The 19,159-nt window shown below is 46.5% G+C and overlaps 5 protein-coding genes and 2 long non-coding RNA genes across 11 annotated transcripts; 5 read left to right on the top strand and 2 right to left on the bottom strand.

The window, feature by feature from the left end:
- The first annotated feature begins 2 nt into the window (after positions 1-2).
- On the top strand, positions 3-10,877 carry LOC136197810 (uncharacterized). Its single transcript, XR_010672604.1, has 3 exons — positions 3-117; positions 175-274; positions 10,621-10,877. It is a non-coding gene; the product is annotated as an uncharacterized lncRNA (long non-coding RNA).
- Positions 416-1,599, top strand: LOC136197808 (uncharacterized). The gene is made up of 5 exons (XM_065987637.1): positions 416-455; positions 654-745; positions 803-903; positions 969-1,027; positions 1,082-1,599. Exons 3-5 carry the CDS (start codon positions 842-844, stop codon positions 1,531-1,533), a joined length of 573 nt encoding a protein of 190 aa, XP_065843709.1. The 5' UTR covers positions 416-455; positions 654-745; positions 803-841; the 3' UTR covers positions 1,534-1,599.
- On the top strand, positions 3,985-7,933 carry LOC136197797 (uncharacterized). Of its 3 annotated transcripts, XM_065987622.1 has the most exons (4): positions 3,985-4,610; positions 4,666-4,948; positions 5,023-5,145; positions 5,207-7,933. In XM_065987622.1, the coding sequence occupies exon 4, from the start codon at positions 5,306-5,308 to the stop codon at positions 7,874-7,876; it is 2,571 nt and encodes an 856-aa protein (XP_065843694.1). In that variant the 5' UTR covers positions 3,985-4,610; positions 4,666-4,948; positions 5,023-5,145; positions 5,207-5,305; the 3' UTR covers positions 7,877-7,933. The 3 variants fall into 3 exon arrangements, with proteins under 3 accessions (XP_065843694.1, XP_065843695.1, XP_065843696.1); XM_065987623.1 differs by having other exon boundaries at positions 3,985-4,948; XM_065987624.1 differs by having other exon boundaries at positions 5,023-7,933.
- An 823-nt stretch (positions 10,878-11,700) lies between the features above and the next one.
- LOC136197802 (uncharacterized) lies at positions 11,701-16,484 on the bottom strand. 3 transcript variants are annotated; one of them, XM_065987630.1, is made up of 4 exons: positions 16,418-16,484; positions 16,085-16,362; positions 15,397-16,036; positions 11,701-12,479 (listed from the first exon to the last, which is right to left on the bottom strand). In XM_065987630.1, the coding sequence occupies exons 1-4, from the start codon at positions 16,422-16,424 to the stop codon at positions 11,899-11,901; spliced, it is 1,506 nt and encodes a 501-aa protein (XP_065843702.1). In that variant the 5' UTR covers positions 16,425-16,484; the 3' UTR covers positions 11,701-11,898. The 3 variants fall into 3 exon arrangements, with proteins under 3 accessions (XP_065843702.1, XP_065843703.1, XP_065843704.1); XM_065987631.1 differs by lacking the exons at positions 15,397-16,036; positions 16,085-16,362; positions 16,418-16,484 and adding exons at positions 13,158-13,435; positions 13,490-13,564 and having other exon boundaries at positions 11,705-13,104; XM_065987632.1 differs by lacking the exon at positions 11,701-12,479 and having other exon boundaries at positions 14,629-16,036.
- Positions 13,582-14,770, top strand: LOC136197811 (uncharacterized). Its single transcript, XR_010672605.1, has 3 exons — positions 13,582-13,826; positions 13,884-14,314; positions 14,369-14,770. It is a non-coding gene; the product is annotated as an uncharacterized lncRNA (long non-coding RNA).
- On the top strand, positions 16,307-18,021 carry LOC136197807 (ADAM 17-like protease). The gene is made up of 8 exons (XM_065987636.1): positions 16,307-16,379; positions 16,429-16,583; positions 16,641-16,734; positions 16,790-16,920; positions 17,119-17,210; positions 17,269-17,369; positions 17,598-17,660; positions 17,709-18,021. Exons 2-8 carry the CDS (start codon positions 16,514-16,516, stop codon positions 17,734-17,736), a joined length of 579 nt encoding a protein of 192 aa, XP_065843708.1. The 5' UTR covers positions 16,307-16,379; positions 16,429-16,513; the 3' UTR covers positions 17,737-18,021.
- Positions 17,575-18,951, bottom strand: LOC136197806 (uncharacterized). The gene has a single exon (XM_065987635.1). The coding sequence runs from the start codon at positions 18,701-18,703 to the stop codon at positions 17,738-17,740; it is 966 nt and encodes a 321-aa protein (XP_065843707.1). The 5' UTR covers positions 18,704-18,951; the 3' UTR covers positions 17,575-17,737.
- Positions 18,952-19,159: the final 208 nt, after the last annotated feature.

Genomic DNA, 19,159 nt, shown 5'->3' on the forward strand with positions numbered 1-19,159 from the left:
TGACAACACGCGCGTTAGATCTTGGCAGTCAACGTTTCCTCGCCGTCATGTTATTCCGAAGCTCTCTGCTTCTAACGGTTCTTTTCCGATGTTTGACCGGATTCGAAACCCAGATTCGTACGTCGACCGTCAGTTCGAACTCCCCGCTGATCGTTCGACGACTTCCCACCCTAGATTCGGCGCTACGACACTTCGATACGCTTCGTACAGACGAAATAAAGCATTCTAGCATCGATCCCTCGCGCAGAAGAATGGAGGTGTCGATCCTCGGACGGTACAAGAACATCCAAGTGTCCTGGAAGATCCATTCGAATTCTTTTCGCTGTAGAAATTTTTCTCTGCACCTCTCGAACGACAATAACCTGTTGGCACCCACTTTTCGCGCAGTCGTTTCAGACGAAACAGATAGCAAGTCTTTGAGAAAATCAACCGAAAAGAGTTTTACATTGGAGAGGGTGGGATAGCTCATTTCCTTTCGTGGGTCTTTTTAATTGTTAGAATTTCTCTCCTGGCGGCTAGCGCCAATTTTGTACGAGTCCAAAGTTCATAGAAATTCTCTCCTGGCTACAGGGATTTTCTATAATAACATAGAATTTCCCTTCTAATTTTTAAATTCAAAATGCCTTCTCTTTTAATCTAATGTTTTTTTCCAGAGGAAGACGGATCTTCTGTTTCGGCTCACATCGATTCGGAACAATTGGTCACAGCAACGATTCTCAGTCACGACGATGCGTACTATATCGAAGTAGGTGCACGTGCACTACTGTCTTATAGAGAAAATCACTTTCAAAAAATTCCTTAGCCGTCGCATCGACACATCGCAGAGCCGCACGATTTTCACATGATCGCCTATAGGAGATCGGACGTCGTGCGCAATTACGGCGAAAGAAAGGATAACGGAAGGTGATAAAAGAATTGTCTTAGAACTTTCCGAGGGTTATGCTGCCTCGAATATTTTTCCCTTTTAGTTTCTCTGGTCGTTTCTGTGGAGTCGACTCGGAAGAGCATCACGTAATTCATAATAACGGTGAAACTTCATCAATGAGAGTAGGAGGCAAGATTGTCTTATTGGTCTTGATAGATTTTTCTCACTCGTGGTCGCGACTTCGGCGCGCCGTTCCCGCGCGACACACGTGCCCCATCGCACTCGTCGCCGATCACAAATTTTATCAGACTCTCGGTGGACGAAGTTTTTCTGGGACCATCAATTTTATGGTATCCGTGCTTCAACACCCGCGCGCCCAGCGGAGAATAGTACGGGTAATCCCACCGCTCTCCGATTCATCGACCATGAACGTCGAAGCGAGCGCCGATTCGGCCACGCTAGAGCGCGCGGCGTCGCCGAAAGCGACGCGCGCGCTCGTCGACGCGATCGAGAGCGATCGCGCGACGAATACTGCATTGGAACGCGCCGAGCGACGTCGGCGGGAAAGCGCGGACGACGCGTCGACGGCCAATCGTTGCTCAGCGTTCGCCATCTACGGTATGTACATGTACGCTCGCCGAAGAGGCGAGAAGGCGCGCATTGTCTAGCGCACGCTCTAAGAGCCAGTGACGGATCTTAGCAGGGGATCTCAGTACCAAGTTCATCTGTTCTCCAATGGCTTCAAGTCTTGCCGATTTGTGCACAAGAAGCCTTTGCCGAACGGACTACGAGATCTCCTCGTTTCCATTTCCAACGATATCCGAGAGAATCCTTCTCTACCCGTCGTCGCCGCGTCGACTGCCTCTTCCGGTCGCCAACGCGCTCTTCGAAGGCTTGGCGCAACGAGCAAAACTGACGGAGAGAATTCTTCGCCTTTTCCTCGATCGAGATCGAGCGATGGTGACGTCACTTCCTCTCATTGGTCTCCGATCGATTCCTCGTGATGACGGAGAGACGACTTTCGTGCGTCGTCTTCGACAGCAAGCGTTCCTATGTCGCGTCGACGTATCGTTCAGTCATTGCGTCGGCGAACTTTCCGTGTCGCTTGTGAGCGCCTTTGCCGACACGTGCAAAGACACGTTGCTTTCGTTTTCGGCTAGTCACGTGACCGGAGATCTTGGCATTTCGCGACTGAAAGACTTTACGCGATTGCGTCACGTCGATCTTAGCTACACGTCGGCGACGCCGAGCGACATCGACGTCGTGTGCGGCTCCTTGTGTCAGTTACGTCATCTCGACGTATCCGGCACTGACGTTAGTTGGTATCGCGTCTTTGGTTCGGCGCGAGGTCTCGATCAATTGGAGTACCTTGGCATGAGCGATTTGGTATTTTTGACATTAGACCAGTGGACGCTTGTCTCTCAACCCTACTTCAGCACTCGATGGATAACCAATTTCTTTTTGGCTACCACTAGGTTGTCTACGCTCAACATTTCAGGAGTTATATGTAAGGGATTGCCATCAGACAAGTCTATTCTTTCAGCTGCATTTCATGAAATTGTCACTGGGGCACGGTCATTGACTCATCTCGAAACGAGTTTTCCAGAACTCCCTGAAGTTGTAGCTGGATTGCAGCTCGGCAATCTATTTGACCAAATGAAGTATTTGGCTTATTATGGCATCGTCACATCAATTCCAGATATTCTTTTGAACTCTGGGTGTCCTCGCTTTTTCTGCGATACATCTTCTGGGCTACATTGTTCAAGAGCGATAGACGTAAATAACGTCGATTTTGTGACGCTGGCTCTGAAAGGCGGACCGTCCTTTGGGATGACTGCTCTGGGAATTCCGTGGTTATTTGATCAATGCGCGTCGTCATTGGATGCGGCCGATCGTCGTGACCTTCTTCGGCGCGTTATGTCGGCCGCTGTCGCCGTCGCCCGCTTCAAACTATTTCGCATCACCGGCACGTTTGAGTCCAACGCCGAGACGTTTTTGATATACGTTATATGTCTGAGAACAGCGCACAGGACGCATTGTCTCTTATGTTCAGAACCGTTGTTTAGGCCGAGACGCCGCTGTTGCATTCTACCCGGACCGGTTCGTCGGCATCGTCGCTACGCCTTTGCTGGTGATTTTTCTGATTCGTCGATAAAGGAGCTGTGGGATCAGATGATTGAATCCTGTTTAGAAGCGGCTCTCAGTCAACCTGCCGTTTTTCGACGCGACAGCAATGATCGAATCCTGTCTGCATTGTGCGCTGCGCTTTTCGTTGCTCTTCCTCGACCTCCGCTTCGGTTCGCTGCCTTGACGTTTTTTCTGAACGCGCTAACTGGAAAGGAAACTGGAACGAGACGTCTTTCCACTTGCAAAAAATGCGGTTATGACGGCACGTTGCCTATGTCGGTGGCACTAAAGTCGATTTTTGAGTCTCTTTCCGACCAAGAGCGTCGTGGGCTTGCGCTAGAAAAGAACTGGCTTGCTTCGGTGTGCAATCACGTGGAGGCGATGTGCACGGAACAGGGAACATTATTGCTGGGTGCACATCGAATATCTCTTCCTCTTCTCAATCGTGAAAGTCGCCTTTTCTTTGACATCCTCTACTACATGTCCCGTGATCTGCCGGATGTGCAGCGACGTTTGGTTCAAGACAGTAATCTGTTGACACTTCTGCCATGGTATTCATGGCCGCCGGTGAACCACTGTCCAGAAGTGGAAAGATTAGATGCTGCGTCATCTCTGAGGGTACTGATTATTCTAGCTGAGAACGAGTCTCTGCGACATCGTCTGCTTTTTTCGACGTCATTGTTGCATATGCTCCTTGAATTTCATCCCTGTTTTGAGACCAGCTATCTTACTTGTCTACTTCTGCTGTGTGACGACGCTCATTGGCTGGCGGATGTGCTCTCTAAAGACGACATGGCTTACAGAATGATTACATTGCGTGGCGACATGTTGACATCTTCTTTAGCCGAGGACACTCATCGCTACAGGTATTCAAGCAATACTGTTGCACTTCTACAAGATATGGCTCGACGAACGGACGTTCCACCCCCTGTAGGCTGGTTTGGGATGTACGTGCTCTCAAGGATGGATCAGCGTGTACAGATACAGTAAACCCAGCTTGTATTTAGGGCTCTAAGGCTGCTCCTTGTCTCCACTAGAATTAGTGCTACAGGTAGATCGTGTCTGAGATCAGAGATTCTTTTTATTGATTTTTTAAATTTAGGTTTATAACCCTTGTTTAGAATTATAATGTAGCGAGCGTATTTCTGCTACATGTTGTCGCGACAAATCTCAAACGTTTACCATTCACATACCGCTCAGCAAGAGACAGACAATGTAGAAAGTTACAGAAAACGCCTAAGCAAAAAATAAGGCAGAAAAGCGTCGAGAAACAAAGCACGCACTAAACAAACAGAGAGAATCGCGTACAGTCAGCTACGTGAGTCATTTGCCAATGAGTCTCACTATTTCTACTACTAACTTGACGCCAAGACTCTCAAACTTTTCATCTTGGCAGAGTACTTTGTAATTGCTCACGACAAATTGCAGGCATTTCTCTCTCAAATGTCTAAAGCCGTACTTATCGGCAAGAGACAGATAATCAATAGCCGTTGCGGTTGAAACGGTCTTTGCCAAATAGGCCATGCAAAAATCACGCAGAGTGGAAATGAGAAAACGATCAGCCAATACCAATATATCCGGCATGTTGTTGCTGTACTTCTGTACGTCCAAGGAGCCAGTGAGAAGAAATGAAATGATTGCGTAAAACGATTCATAGGTAGCATCTTTTACAGAAATTGGAGTGGATTCGGTCTCGGAAGATTTCCAATTCGACGAGAACATACTGTTGAAGTAATCACTTCGAATGCAAAGAACCGATTTAGCGGTAACGGTGACGTGCTTTCCTTGAACTAAGAATACGGCTTTATCTGTAGAAAGGATTTCTTCGTTGTCAATCAATTCCGCAAGATCATGTGAAAGTTCATCAAATGCTTTGAAGGAAGGAGGTGCTGCTTTTTTGAAGGAAGGAGGTGCCACTCTCACTCTACGAACGGCCTTCTGCTCCGTAAAGTAAAGGTACCCCGACTTAGAATCAAAAAACAAATGACGAGGATAATACAATGACGCTAATTCGCCCTTGCCATCTGTAGACGCTGCCGCACCTGATCCGCAGAGAATTTCTTTTTCATTTGATGACAATGTCAGCTTGTAGATTCTATGCGAGAGATCAGAGAAGTAGACATTTCCGTCGTCGTCAACAGCAACACCATAAGGTGTATTGAGATTTTTACAAACGGTTGAAACGTTGTGGTTTTTAATAAATCTTTCTGATAGCACCATTAGATCGGTCAGCCACATACACAGAACAGTCTGGTCCCACGGCTAATTGATCGTTGCATTGGAACGCGTCGAGCGACGTTGGAGGCGGCGCATATGAAATCGGCGGGAAAGCGCGGACGACGCGTCGACGGCCAATCGTTGCTCAGCGTTCGCCATCTACGGTACATGTACGCTCGCCGAAGCGGCGAGAAGGCGCGCATTGTAGCGCACGCTGTGAGTGACGGGACGGATCTTAGCAGGGATCTCTGTACCAAGTTCATCTGTTCTCCAATGGCATCAAGTCTTGCCGATTTGTGCACGAGAAGCCTTTGCCGAACGGACTACGAGATCTCCTCGTTTCCATTTCCATCGATCGCCGAGAGAATCCTTCTCCACTCGTCGTCGCCGCGTCGACTGCCTCTTCCGGTCGCCAACGCGCTCTTCGACGGCTTGGCGCGACGAGGAAAACTGACGGAGAGAATTCTTCGCCTTTTCCTCGATCGCGATCGAGCGATGGTGACGTCACTTCCTCTCATTGGTCTCCGATCGATTCCTCGTGATGACGGAGAGACGACTTTCGTGCGTCGTCTTCGACAGCAAGCGTTCCTATGTCGCGTCGACGTATCGTTCAGTCATTGCGTCGGCGAACTTTCCGTGTCGCTTGTGAGCGCCTTTGCCGACACGTGCAAAGACACGTTGCTTTCGTTTTCGGCTAGTCACGTGACCGGTGATCTTGGTATTTCGCGACTGAAAGACTTCACGCGATTGCGTCACGTCGATCTTAGCTACACGTCGGCAACGCCGAGCGACATCAACGCCGTGTGTGGCTCCTTGTCTCAGTTGCGTCATCTCGACGTATCCGGCACTGACGTTAGTTGGTATCACGTCTTTGGTTCGGCGCGAGGACTCGATCAATTGGAGTACCTTGGCATGAGCGATTTGGTATTTTTGACATTAGACGAGTGGACGCTTGTCTCTCAACCCTACTTCAGCACTCGATGGATAACCGATTTCTTTTTGGTTACCACTAGGTTGTCTGCGCTCAACATTTCAGGAGTTAATATTAAGGGATTGCCATTAGACGAGTCTATTCTTTCAGCTGCATTTCATGAAATTGTCACTGGGGCACGGTCATTGACTCATCTTGAAACGAGTTTTCCAGAACTCCCTGAAGTTGTAGCTGGATTGCAGCTCGGCAATCTATTTGACCAAATGAAGTATTTGGCTTATTATAGGGCCGTCACATCGATTCCGGATATTCTTTTGAACGCTGGGTGTCCTCGCTTTTTCTGCAGTAGTAGTAGTATGTCTTATGGGTTACATTATTCAAGAGCGATGTACGTGAATAACGTCGATTTTGTGACGCTGGCTCTGAAAGGCGGACCGTCCTTTTGGGTGACTGTTCTGAGAATTCCGTGGTTATTTGATCAATGCACGTTGTCGTCATTGGATGCAGCCGATCATCGTGACCTTCGGAGCGTTATGTCGGCCGCTGTCGCCGTCGCCCGCTTCAAACTATTTCGCGTCACCGGCTCCAGCGCCGACGCCGAGCCGTTTTTGACGGACGTTATTTGTCTGAGAACAGAGCACAGGGCGTATTGTCTCCTATGTTCAAAACCGTTTAGGCTGGGACTCGGCTGTTTCATTCAACTCGGAACGATTCGTCGCAACTCCTTTGCCGGTGATTTTTTTGAATCTGATTCGTTGATAAAGGAACTGTGGGATCAGATGATTGAATCCTGTTTAGAAGCGGCTCTCAATCAACCTGCCGTTTTTCGACACGACAGGAATGATGAAATCCTGTCTGCATTGTGCGCTGCGCTTTTCGTTACTTTTCCTCGACCTCCTCTTCGGTTCGCTGTCTTGACGTTTTTTCTGAACGCGCTAACTGGAAAGGAAACTGGAACGCGACGTCTTTCCACTTGCCAAAAATGCGCTGATGACGGCAGGCTGCCTATGTCGGTGGCACTAAAGTCGATTTTTGAGTCTCTTTCCGACAAAGAGCGTTGTGGGCTTGCGCTAGGAAAGAACTGGCTTGCTCCTGTGCGCGATCACGTGGAGGCGATAGGCACAGAAATGGAAACATCATCGCTGGTTGCTGTTTATCGCAACGATATAGATCGAGTATCTCTTTCTACTAGTAGAATTCCTCTTCTCCATCGCCTTTTCTTGGACATCCTCTACTACATATCCCGCGATCTGCCGGATGTGCAGCGGCGTTTGGTTCAAGACAGTAATCTGTTGACACTTCTGGAGCACCAGGGAAGATTAGATGCTGCATCATCTCTGAGGCTGCTGATTATTCTAGCTGAGAACGAGTCTCTGAGACATCATCTGCTTTCGAAGTCATCGTTGCAGATGCTCCTTGAATGCCATCCCTGTTTCGAGACCAGCTATCTTACTTGTCTACTTCTGCTGTGTGATGACGCTCATTGGCCGGTGAATGTGCTTTCTAAGGACGCAATGGCTTACAGAATGATTTCATTGCGCGGCGACATGTTGACATCTTCTTTAGCCGAGGACACTCAGCGCTACAGGTATTCAAGCAATACTGTTGCACTTCTACAAGATATGGCTCGACGAACGGACGTTCCACCAGTAGGCTGGTTTGGGATGCACGTTCTCTCAAGGATGGATCAGCGTGTACAGATAAACCCAGCTTGTATTTATGGCTCTAATATTTAGAGAAGGCTGCTCCTTGTCTCCACTAGAATTAGTGCTACAGGTAGATCGTGTCTGAGATCAGAGATTCTTTTTATTTATTTTTTAAATTTCGGTTTATAACCCTTGTTTAGAATTATAACGTAGTGGGCGTATTTCTGCTACATCTTGTCGCGACAAATCTCAAAGGTTTACCATTCGCATACCGCTCAGCAAGAGACAGACAATGTAGAAAGTTACAGAAAACGCAACTAAGCAAAAAGGCAGAAAAACGTTGAGAAACAAGGCGTGCACTAAACAAACAGAGAGAATCACGTCCAGTCAGCTACGTGAGTCATTTGCCAATGAGTCTCATTATTTCTACTACTAACTTGACACCAAGACTCTCAAACTTTTCATCTTGGCACAGTACTTTGTAGTGGCTCACGACAAATTGCAGGCATTTCTCTCTCAAATCTCTAAAGCCGTACTTATCAGCAAGAGACAGATAATCAATAGCCGTTGCAGCTGAAACTGTCTTCGCCAAATAGCTCATGCAAAAATCACACAGAGTGGAAATTAGAAAACGATCAGCCAATATCAATATATCCGGCATGTTGCTGTTGTACTTCTGTACGTCCAAGCAGCCAGTGAGAAGAAATGAAATGACTGCGTAGAACGATTCATAGGTAACATCTTCAATAGCAATTGGAGCGGATTCGGTCTCTGAAGATTTCCAATTCGACGAGAACATCCTGTTGAAATATTCACTTCGAATGCAAAGAACCGATTTAGCGGTGACGGTGACGTGCTTTTCTTGAACTAAGAAAACGGCTTTATCTGTAGAAACGATTTCTTCGTTGTCAATCAATTGCGCAAGATCATGTGAAAGTTCATCAAATGCTTTGAAGGAAGGAGGTGCCACTCCCACTCTACGAACGGCCTGCAGTTCGGTAAAGTAAAGGTACCCCGACTTGAAATCGAAAAACAAATGACGAGGATCGTTCAATGACGCTAATTCGCCTTTGCCATCTATAGACGCTGCTTCACCTGTTCCACAGAGAATTTCTTTCTCAATCGATGAGGATGCCAGCTTGTAGATTCTATGCGAGCGATCAGAGAAGTAGACATTTCCGTCATCGTCAACAGCCACACCATAAGGTGTGTTGAGATTTTTACAAACGGTTGAAACGTGGTGGTTTTTAATCTTTCTGATAGCACCATTGTTTCGGTCAGCCACATACACAGAACCGTCTGGTCCCACGGCTAATTGATCCGGATTATTAAATTTGGCTTCAGTACAGTGACCATCAATGTTGCCTGATTGACCTGCGGAGCCTGCTAACGTTGTTACGCGTCCATCAGCTTCAATTTGACGTATTGTATGTCCGCCATGAGAAGACACTAAGACACTGCCATCTTGTAGTGCCACAATCCCGAATGGGTGATTGAGTTGAGCTTCAGTAAGGCCTACTCCATCTCGTTCTCCACAGGTGCCATTGCCAGCTAATGTAGAGACGGTGTCACCACTCAGCTGCGAGGGCGTTTTATACTCAGAATCGTGGCAAATCTGTATCATTCACCTTTCGAACGCGATTGCCGCTGTAGTCAGCGACGAAGAGACAAGAACCGGAGGAGGAGGCAATGCCTGTTGGATTGGAAAATTTCGCCGAGATCAAAATACCGTCTTTGTGACCGCGACTGGATTGACCGGGAATCCCAGCATGGGCCGAGACTGCTTGAGAGGTAAGATCAACTTTCCAAATGCAGTTTTGACTGCTGTCTGCGACACACACTTGATCGTTTAGGATTGTGATTCTCCACAAGTACGAGAACGATTCGTGACGTGACACAGTCGTGACAGATCCGTCTAAAACGGAAAGGAAGCGTGAAGGCTCAAGTACTAACGGCCCTCTTTACATTCCATTTGACCAGGGTCCGGCTGGGCAAGAAAACTGGCTGGGAAGGGCAGGGCTAGAGAGCACGGATCTTAGCTTAGACGAATGCCCAGGGGCGTCGCCACCGGCCCGGCCGGTCCGGCGCGAGCCGGGCCAATGTTTTCCAAAATAAAAACTATTTTTAGCAAGATAAACCGAGCCAAAATAGAATCTGTTAGAAAGGACATTGCATACGTGTACGATCATAGTGAAACCCGAAAGTTGGGCTTCCCGGACATAGCTACGGTATGTCCGAAGTTCGACATAAAGTCCGACTCTGACAGTTTGGTCGATTTGAGTATAATAAAGTTTTCTAAAGATACAACAGAAAGAGCACGTGAATCCAACAAAGTGAACTTATTTAATGATTCTTCATTCTCTAAGTATTTACGATAAACATACATGAAACCTAATTGCACAAGTGGGCGTGGTCGAAAAAATTTTTCGCGGGCGCAAAACTACTCTCTCTCTATAAGCCGGGCCAAACGAAAAATCGATGCGACGCCCCTGATGCCTAGCTCTGTGCCTAAAAGAGTGACAACACGCGCGTTAGAAGTCAAAGCTTCCTGAGCCTTCCTCGCCATCTGCTTCTAACGGTTCTCTTCCCGTGTTTGACCGGATTCGAAACGCAGATTTGTACGTCGACCATCAGTTTGAAGTCCCCGCGCGATCGTTCGACGACTTCCACCCTAGATTCGGCGCTACGACACTTCCAACTTCGATACGCTTCGTACAGGCGAAACAAAGCATTCTAGCATCGATTCCTCTTGCAGAAGAATGGAGGTGTCGATCCTTGGACGGTACAAGAACATCCAAGTGTCCTGGAAGATCCATTCGAAGTCTTTTTGCTAGAAAGTTTGCTCTGAATCTCTTTTGGCACCCAATTTTCTCGCAGTCGTTTCCGACGAAGTAGGCAGATCGCAAGATTTTGAGAAAATCAACCGAAAAGAGTTTACATTGGAGAGGGTGGGATAGCTCATTTCCTTTCACATATTTGTGGCTTTTTTAATTCATAGAATTACTCTCTTCGCTAGAGCCAATTTCTATGAGTCCGAGGGCTCATAGATTGTCTCCCCTGGCTATAGAGCCAATTTCATACAAATCGAGGTCTCATAGAATTTCTCTCCTGGCTATAGAGCCAATTTCTATGAGGCAAGGTCTCACAGAATTTTGCTCCTGCAATTACTATGAGACAAGGTCTCATAGAACTTCTCTCCTGGCTTTCTATGAGTCAAGGGCTCATAGAATTTCTCTCCGCCTGGCTACAGCTAATTTCTATGAGTCCAGACGAAGCAGAACGCTATCTGGTTAGTTCATTGCGTCCTCGTTGAAACCTTAGACTATTCCCGCTCCTCCGCCCCTCCGTTTACATTATTTGAGAGCGGATACACTGTCGTTTGCGTGCCGAGTGTAGCGCACGCTTGACTAGCCCGACGTAGCGCCTTGATTTTGCCGACCAAGCCCACTGCCGTTACTACGTATGCGTTCGCTTTTCGCGTCCAAATAGCGTCCGGATGTCTGTAGAATAGATCGACAATGCATTTTGCGACGAATTCATCGCTTCTACGGCTCGTTTCGCGTCGTTTCGCGATGCGTGGACAGTTGACGTCATGCGTTGCTCAATGTAGCGTGACAGGGCGTGTCTTGCGTACGTATGCACACTCTTTTTGGCGTTTTGATTTGATTTCGAACAAAATTTCGCTCGTTTTTGCCGGCAGAAATGCATTTGGGGCCGATTGACGGTATTTTGGGTTCTAACGCCGCACTCTTGATCGTGAATAGCTGCAGTCGTTCCGCTCCAGTCGCGTATCAATATAAATACCCAGCGTTTACAAGTACTAATCAGAGAGGAGCAGAGAGAGCTCGTGGCTAAGATAGAAGGGAGGCTGGCAACTCTCCCTAAGATTGTGTCTGAGATTAGAGATTCTTTTTATTTATTTAGTCTTAACCCTTGTTTAGAATTATAAAGTTGCGAGCGTATTTCTGCTACATCTTGTCGCCACAAATCTCAAACATTTACCCTTCGGATATTTTGAATTGCAGAAAACGCAACTAAGCAAAAAATAAGGCAGAAAAACGTTGAGAAACAAGGCATGCACTAAACAAACAGAGAGAATCGCGTCCAGTCAGCTAAGTGAGTCTCATTATTTCTACTACCAACTTGACGCCAAGACTCTCAAACTTTTCATCTTGGCAAAGTACTTTGTAGTGGCTCACGACAAATTGCAGGCATTTCTCTCTCAAATCTCTAAAGCCGTACTTATCAGCAAGAGACAGATAATCAATAGCCGTTGCGGTTGAAACGGTCTTTGCCAAATAGGCAATGCAAAAATCACGCAGAGTGGAAATGAGAAAACGATCAGCCAATATCAATATATCCGGCATGTTGCTGCTGTACTTCTGTACGTCCAAGGAGCCAGTGAGAAGAAATGAAATGATTGCGTAGAACGATTCATAGGTGGCATCTTTGATAGAAATTGGAGTGGATTCGGTCTCGGAAGATTTCCAATTCGACGAGAACATACTGCTGAAGTAATCACTTCGAATGCAAAGAACCGATTTAGCGGTGACGGTGACGTGCTTTCCTTGAACTAAGAATACGGCTTTATCTGTAGAAACGATTTCTTCGTTGTCAATCAATTGCGCAAGATCATGTGAAAGTTCATCGAATGCTTTGAAGGAAGGAGGTGCAGCTTTTTTGAAGGAAGGAGGTGCCACTCTCACTCTACGAACGGCCTTCTGCTCCGTAAAGTAAAGGTACCCCGACTTAGAATCAAAAAACAAGTGATGAGGTAGATTCAATGACGCTAATTCTCCCTTGCCATCTGTAGACACTGCCGCACCTGATCCGCAGAGAACTTCTTTTTCATTTGATGACAATGCCAGCTTGTAGATTCTATGCGAGAGATCAGAGAAGTAGACATTTCCGTCATCGTCAACAGCCACACCATAAGGTGTGTTGAGATTTTTACAAACGGTTGAAACGTGGTGGTTTTTAATCTTTCTGATAGCACCATTAGCACCACTAGATCGGTCAGCCACATACACAGAACCGTCTGGTCCCACTGCTAATTGATCTGGGTGATTAAATTTGGCTTCAGTACAGTGACCATCGGTGTTGCCTGGTTGGCCTGCGGAGCCTGCTAGCGTTGTTACGCGTCCATCAACCTCAATTCGACGTATTGTATGTCCGCCAAAAGAAGACACTAAGACACTTCCATCTTGTAGTGCCACAATCCCGAATGGGTGATTGAATTGAGCTTCAGTAAGGCCTACTCCATCTCGGTCTCCACGGGTGCCATTGCCAGCTAATGTAGAGACGGTGTCACCACTCAGCTGCGAGAGCGTTTTATACTCAGAACCGTGGCAAATCTACGTGTATCCATTACCTTTCGAATGCGATTCCTTTCGCACTCAGTGACGAAGAGACAGCAACCGGAGGAGGCAATGCCTACTGGTTTGGAAAATGTCGCCGAGTTCAAAGTACCGTCTTGGTGACCGGATTGGCCGGGAATGCCAGCATGGGCCGAGACTTCTTGAGAGGTAAGATCAACTTTCCAAATGCAGTGTTGATTGAAGTCTGAGACACACACTTGATCGTTTAGGATCGCGATTCCCCACAAGTACGAGAACGATTCGTGACGTGACACAGTCGAGACAGATCCATCTAAAAACGGAAAAGAGGCACGCTCAAATGTTTTTCACAAACGGAACTCCTTACATTCCATTTAGGAACGCGCAGAAGGTGCTCAAACGATTGACAGGGTCCGACAAGGCACGGCTAGAGAGTGACAACACGCGCGTTAGAACGTGGCAGTCAACGCTTCCTCGCAGTCATGTTATTCCGAAGCTCTCTGCTTCTAACGGTTCTATTCTCATGTTTGACCGGATTCGAAACCCAGATTCGTACGTCGACCGTCAGTTCGAACTCCCACCCTAGATTCGGCGCTACGACACTTCGATGCGCTTCGTACGAGCGAGATAAGGCGTACGAGCGAGATAATGCATTCTAGCATCGATCCCTCGCGCAGAAGAATGGAGGTGTCGATCCTCGGACGGTACAAGAACATCCAAGTGTCCTGGAAGATCCATTGTTGGAATTCTTTTCGCTGTAGAAAATTTTCTCTGCATCTCTCGAACGACGAAAACCTGTTGGCACCCAATTTTCGCGCAGTCGTTTCAGACGAAACAGGCAGTTCGCAAGTTTTTGAGAAAATCAACTGAAAAGAGTTTTACATTGGAGAGGGTGGGATGGCTCATTTCCTTTCGTGGGTCTTTTTAATTGATAGAATTTCTCTCCTGGCGGCTAGAGCCAATTTGTACGAGTCCAAAGTTCATAGAAATTCTCTCCTGGCTACAGGGATTTTCTACGATAACATAGAACTTCCCTTCTAATTTTTAATTCAAAAGGCCTTCTGTTTTAATCTAATGTTTTTTCCCAGAGGAAACGGATCTTCTGTTTCGGCTCACATCGATTCGGAACAATCGGTGACGGCAACGATTCTCAGTCACGACGATGCGTACACAATTACACATGTATATCGAAGTAGGTGCACGTGCACTGCTGTCTCATTGAATATCACTTTCAAAAATTCCGTAGCCGTCGCATCGACACATCGCAGAGCCACACAATTTTCACATGATCGCCTATAGAAGATCGGACGTTGTCCACAATTACGGCAAAAGAAATTCTAACGGAAGGTGATAAAATAGTATGCACCTTTACGTTTGACGAGAGAAGAGACGCGTGTATGACCCAAAGAATTGTCTTAGAACTTCCTAGAGACTCCACTCGAATTAGTGAGACTGGTAGATTGTGTCTGAGATTAGAGATTCCTTTTATTTTTTTATTTTGGCCCCTTGTTTAGAATTATAGCGTAGTGAGCTTATTTCTGCCGCGGTAAATCTCAAGCATTTTACCCTTCAGATATTTCAAATTGCACCACTCAGCAAGAGACAGATAATATATAGAAAATTACAGAAAACGCAGCCGAGCAAAAATAAGTCAAAAAACCGTTGAGAAACAAAACGTACAGAGAGAATCGCGTCCAGTCAGCTACGTGAGTCATTTGCCAACGAGTCTCACTATTTCTACTACTAACTTGACGCCAAGACTCTCAAACTTTTCGTCTTGGCACAGTACTTTGTAGTGGCTCACGACAAATTGCAGGCATTCCTCTCTCAAATCTCTAAAACCGTACTTATCTGCAAGAGACAGATAATCAATAGCCGTCGCAGCTGAAACCGTCTTTGCCAAATGAGTCATGCAGAAATCACGCAGAGTGGAAATGAGAAAACGATCAGCCAATACCAATATATCCGGCATGTTGCTGCTGTACTTCTGTACGTCCAAGGAGCCAGTGAGAAGAAATGAAATGATTGCGTAGAACGATTCATAGGTAGCATCTTCAATAGCAATTGGAGCGGATTCGGTCTCGGAAGATTTCCAATTTGACGAGAACATCCTATTGAAGTAACCACTTCGGATGCAAAGAACCGATTTAGCGGTGACGGTGACGTGCTTTCCTTGAACTAAGAACACGGCTTTATCTGTAGAATCGATTTCTTCGTTGTTGATCAATCGCGCAAGATCATGTGAAAGTTCATCAAATGCTTTAAAGGAAGGAGGTGCTGCTTTTTTGAAGGAAGGAGGTGCCACTCTCACTCTACGAACTGCCTTCTGCTCCGTAAAGTAAAGGTACCCTGACTTAGAATCGAAAAACAAATGATGAGGATCATTCAATGACGCTAATTCGCCCTTGCCATCTGTAGACGCTACTTCACCTGATCCGCAGAGAATTTCTTTTTCACTTGATGATGATGCCAGCTTGTAGATTCTATGCGAGAGATCAGAGAAGTAGACATTTCCGTCATCGTCAACAGCCACACCATAAGGTTGGTTGAGATTTTTACAAACGGTTGAAACGTGGTGGTTTTTAATCTTTCTGATAGCACCATTACATCGGTCAGCCACATACACAGAACCGTCTGGTCCCACGGCTAATTGATGTGGGACATTAAATTTGGCTTCAGCACAGTGACCATCAGCGTTGCCTCGTAGACCTGCGGAGCCTGCTAACGTTGTTACGCGTCCATCAACCTCAATTCGACGTATTGTATGTCCGCCATAAGAAGACACTAAGACACTCCCATCTTGTAGTGCCACAATTCCGAACGGGATATTGAATTGAGCTTCAGTAAGGCCTTCTCCATCTCGTTCTCCACAGGTGCCATTGCCAGCTAATGTAGAGAGGGCGTCACCACTCAGCTGCGAGGGCGTTTTATACTCAGAACCGCGGCAAATCTGTATCATTACCTTTCGAATGCGATTGCTGTCGCACTCAGCGACGAAGAGACAAGAACCGGAGGAGGCAATGCCTACTGGACCAGAAAATGTCGCCGAGTTCAAACTACCGTCTTGGTGACCGGATTCGCCGGGAATCCCAGCATGGGCGGAGACTTTTTGAGAGGTAAGATCAACTTTCCAAATGCACTTTTGAGTGTGATCTGCGACACACAATTGATCGTTTAGGATCGTGATTCCCCACAATTCCGAGAACGACTCGTGACGTGCCACAGTCGAGACAGATCCGTCTAAAAACGGAAAAGAGGCACGCTCAAATGTTTTTTCACAAACGGAACTCCTTACATTCCATTTAGGAACGCGCAGAAGGTGCTCAAACGATTGACAGGGCAGGGCTAGAGAGTGACAACGCGCGCGTTAGAACTTTGGTTCCTCGCCGTCATGTTATTCCGAAGCTCTCTGCTTCTAACGGTTCTTTTCCCATGTTTGACCGGATTCGAAACCCAGATTCGTACGTCGACCGTCAGTTCGAACTCCCCGCCGATCGTTCGACGACTTCCCACCCTAGATTCGGCGCTACGACACTTCGATACGCTTCGTACAGACGAAATAAAGAAGCATCAATCCCTCGCGCGGAAGAATGAGGTGTCGATTCTCGGACGGTACAAGAACATCCAAGTGTCCTGGAAGATCCATTGTTGGAATTCTTTTCGCTAGAAATTTTTCTCTGCACCTCTCGAACGGCAATAACCTGTTGGCACCCAATTTTCGCGCAGTCGTTTCAGACGAAACAGGCAGATCGCAAGTCTTTGAGAAAATCAACCGAAAAGAGTTTTACATTGGAGAGGGTGGGTTCTAGCTCATTTCCTTTCGTGGGTCTTTTTAATTGATAGAATTTCTCTCCTGGCGGCTAGAGCCAATTTGTACGAGTCCAAAGTTCATAGAAATTCTCTCCTGGCTACAGGGATTTTCTATAATAACATAGATTTTCCCTTCTAATTTTTAATTCAAAATGCCTTCTGTTTTAATCTAATGTTTTTTCCCAGAGGAAGACGGATCTTCTGTTTCGGCTCACATTGATTCGGAACAATTGGTCACAGCAACGATTCTCAGTCACGATGATGCGTACTATATCGAAGTAGGTGCACGCGCACTACTGTCTTATAGAGAAACTCACTTTCAAAAAAATTCCGTAGCCGTCGCATCGACACATCGCAGAGCCACACGATTTTCACATGATTGCCTATAGGAGATCAGACGTCGTGCACAATTACGGCGAAAGACATGATAACGGAAGGTGATAAAATAGTATGCACCTTTACGTTTGACGAGAGAGAAGAGACGCGTGTATGACCCAAAGAATTGTCTTAGAACTTCCTAGAGACTCCACTAGAATTAGTGAGACTGGTAGATTGTGTCTGCGATTAGAGATTCCTTTTATTTTTTAATTTAGGCCCCTTGTTTAGAATTATAACATAGTGAGCTTATTTCTGTCGCGGCAAATCTCAAGCATTTTACCCTTCAGATTTTTCAAATTGCACCACCCAGCAACGGACAGATATTATATAGAAAATTACAGAAAACGCAGGTAAGCAAAAAATAAGTCAAAAAAACCGTTGAGAAACAAAACGTACAGAAAGAATCGCGTCCAGTCAGCTACGTGAGTTATTTGCCAATGAGTCTGATTATTTCTGCTAATAACTTGACGCCAAGACTCTCAAACTTTTCATCTTGGCACAGTACTTTGTAGTGGCTCACGACAAATTGCAGGCATTCCTTTCTCAAATCTCTAAAACCGTACTTATCAGCAAGAGACAGAAAATCAATAGCCGTTGCAGCTGAAACCGTCTTTGCCAAATGGGTCATGCAGAAATCACGCAGAGTGGAAATGAGAAAACGATCAGCCAATACCAATATATCCGGCATGTTGCTGCTGTACTTCTGTACGTCCAAGGAGCCAGTGAGAAGAAATGAAATGATTGCATAGAACGATTCATAGGTAGCATCTTCAATAGCAATTGGAGCGGATTCGGTCTCGGAAGATTTCCAATTTGACGAGAACATCCTATTGAAGTAATCACTTCGAATGCAAAGAACCGATTTAGCGATGACGGTGACGCGCTTTCCTTGAACTAAGAATACGGCCTTATCTGCAGAAACGATTTCTTCGTTGTCAATCAATAGCGCAAGATCATGTGAAAGTCCGGCATCATTAAATGCTTTGAAGGAAGGAGGGGCTGCGTTTGCTGCTTTGAAGGAAGGAGGTGCCACTCTCACTCTACGAACGGCCTTCGGCTCTGTAAAGTAAAGGTACCCTGACTTAGAATCGAAAAACAAATGATGAGGATCATTCAATGACGCTAATTCGCCCTTGCCATCTGTAGACGCTGCTTTACCTGATCCGCAGAGAATTTCTTTCTCAATTGATGATGATGCCAGCTTGTAGATTCTATGCGAGCGATCAGAGAAGTAGACATTTCCGTCATCGTCAACAGCCACACCATAAGGTGCATTGAGATTTTTACAAACGGTTGAAACGTGGTGGTTTTTAATCTTTCTGATAGCACCATTGGATCGGTCAGCCACATACACAGAACCGTCTGGTCCCACGGCTAATTGATCTGGATTCATAAATTTGGCTTTAGCACAGTGACCATCAGTGTTGCCTGGTTGACCTGCGGAGCCTGCTAACGTTGTTGCGCGTCCGTCAACCTCAATTTGACGTATTGTATGTCCGCCATAAGAAGACACTAAGACACTCCCATCTTGTAGTGCCACAATCCCGAATGGGTGATTGAATTGAGCTTCAGTAAGGCCTACTCCATCTCGTTCTCCACAGGTGCCATTGCCAGCTAATGTAGAGACGGTGTCACCACTCAGCTGCGAGAGCGTTTTATATACTCAGAAGTCTGAACCGTGGCAAATCTGCATCATTACTTTTCGAATGCGATTTCCGTCGTACTCAGCGACGAAGAGGCAAGAACCGGAGGAGGCAATGCCTGTTGGACCGGAAAATTTCGCCGAGATCAAAAATCCGTCTTGGTGACCGGATTGGCCAGGAATCCCAGCATGGGCGGAGACTGCAAG

Source organism: Oscarella lobularis, chromosome 18 (assembly GCF_947507565.1).
Source record: "Oscarella lobularis chromosome 18, ooOscLobu1.1, whole genome shotgun sequence".
Classification (NCBI taxonomy): domain Eukaryota; kingdom Metazoa; phylum Porifera; class Homoscleromorpha; order Homosclerophorida; family Oscarellidae; genus Oscarella; species Oscarella lobularis.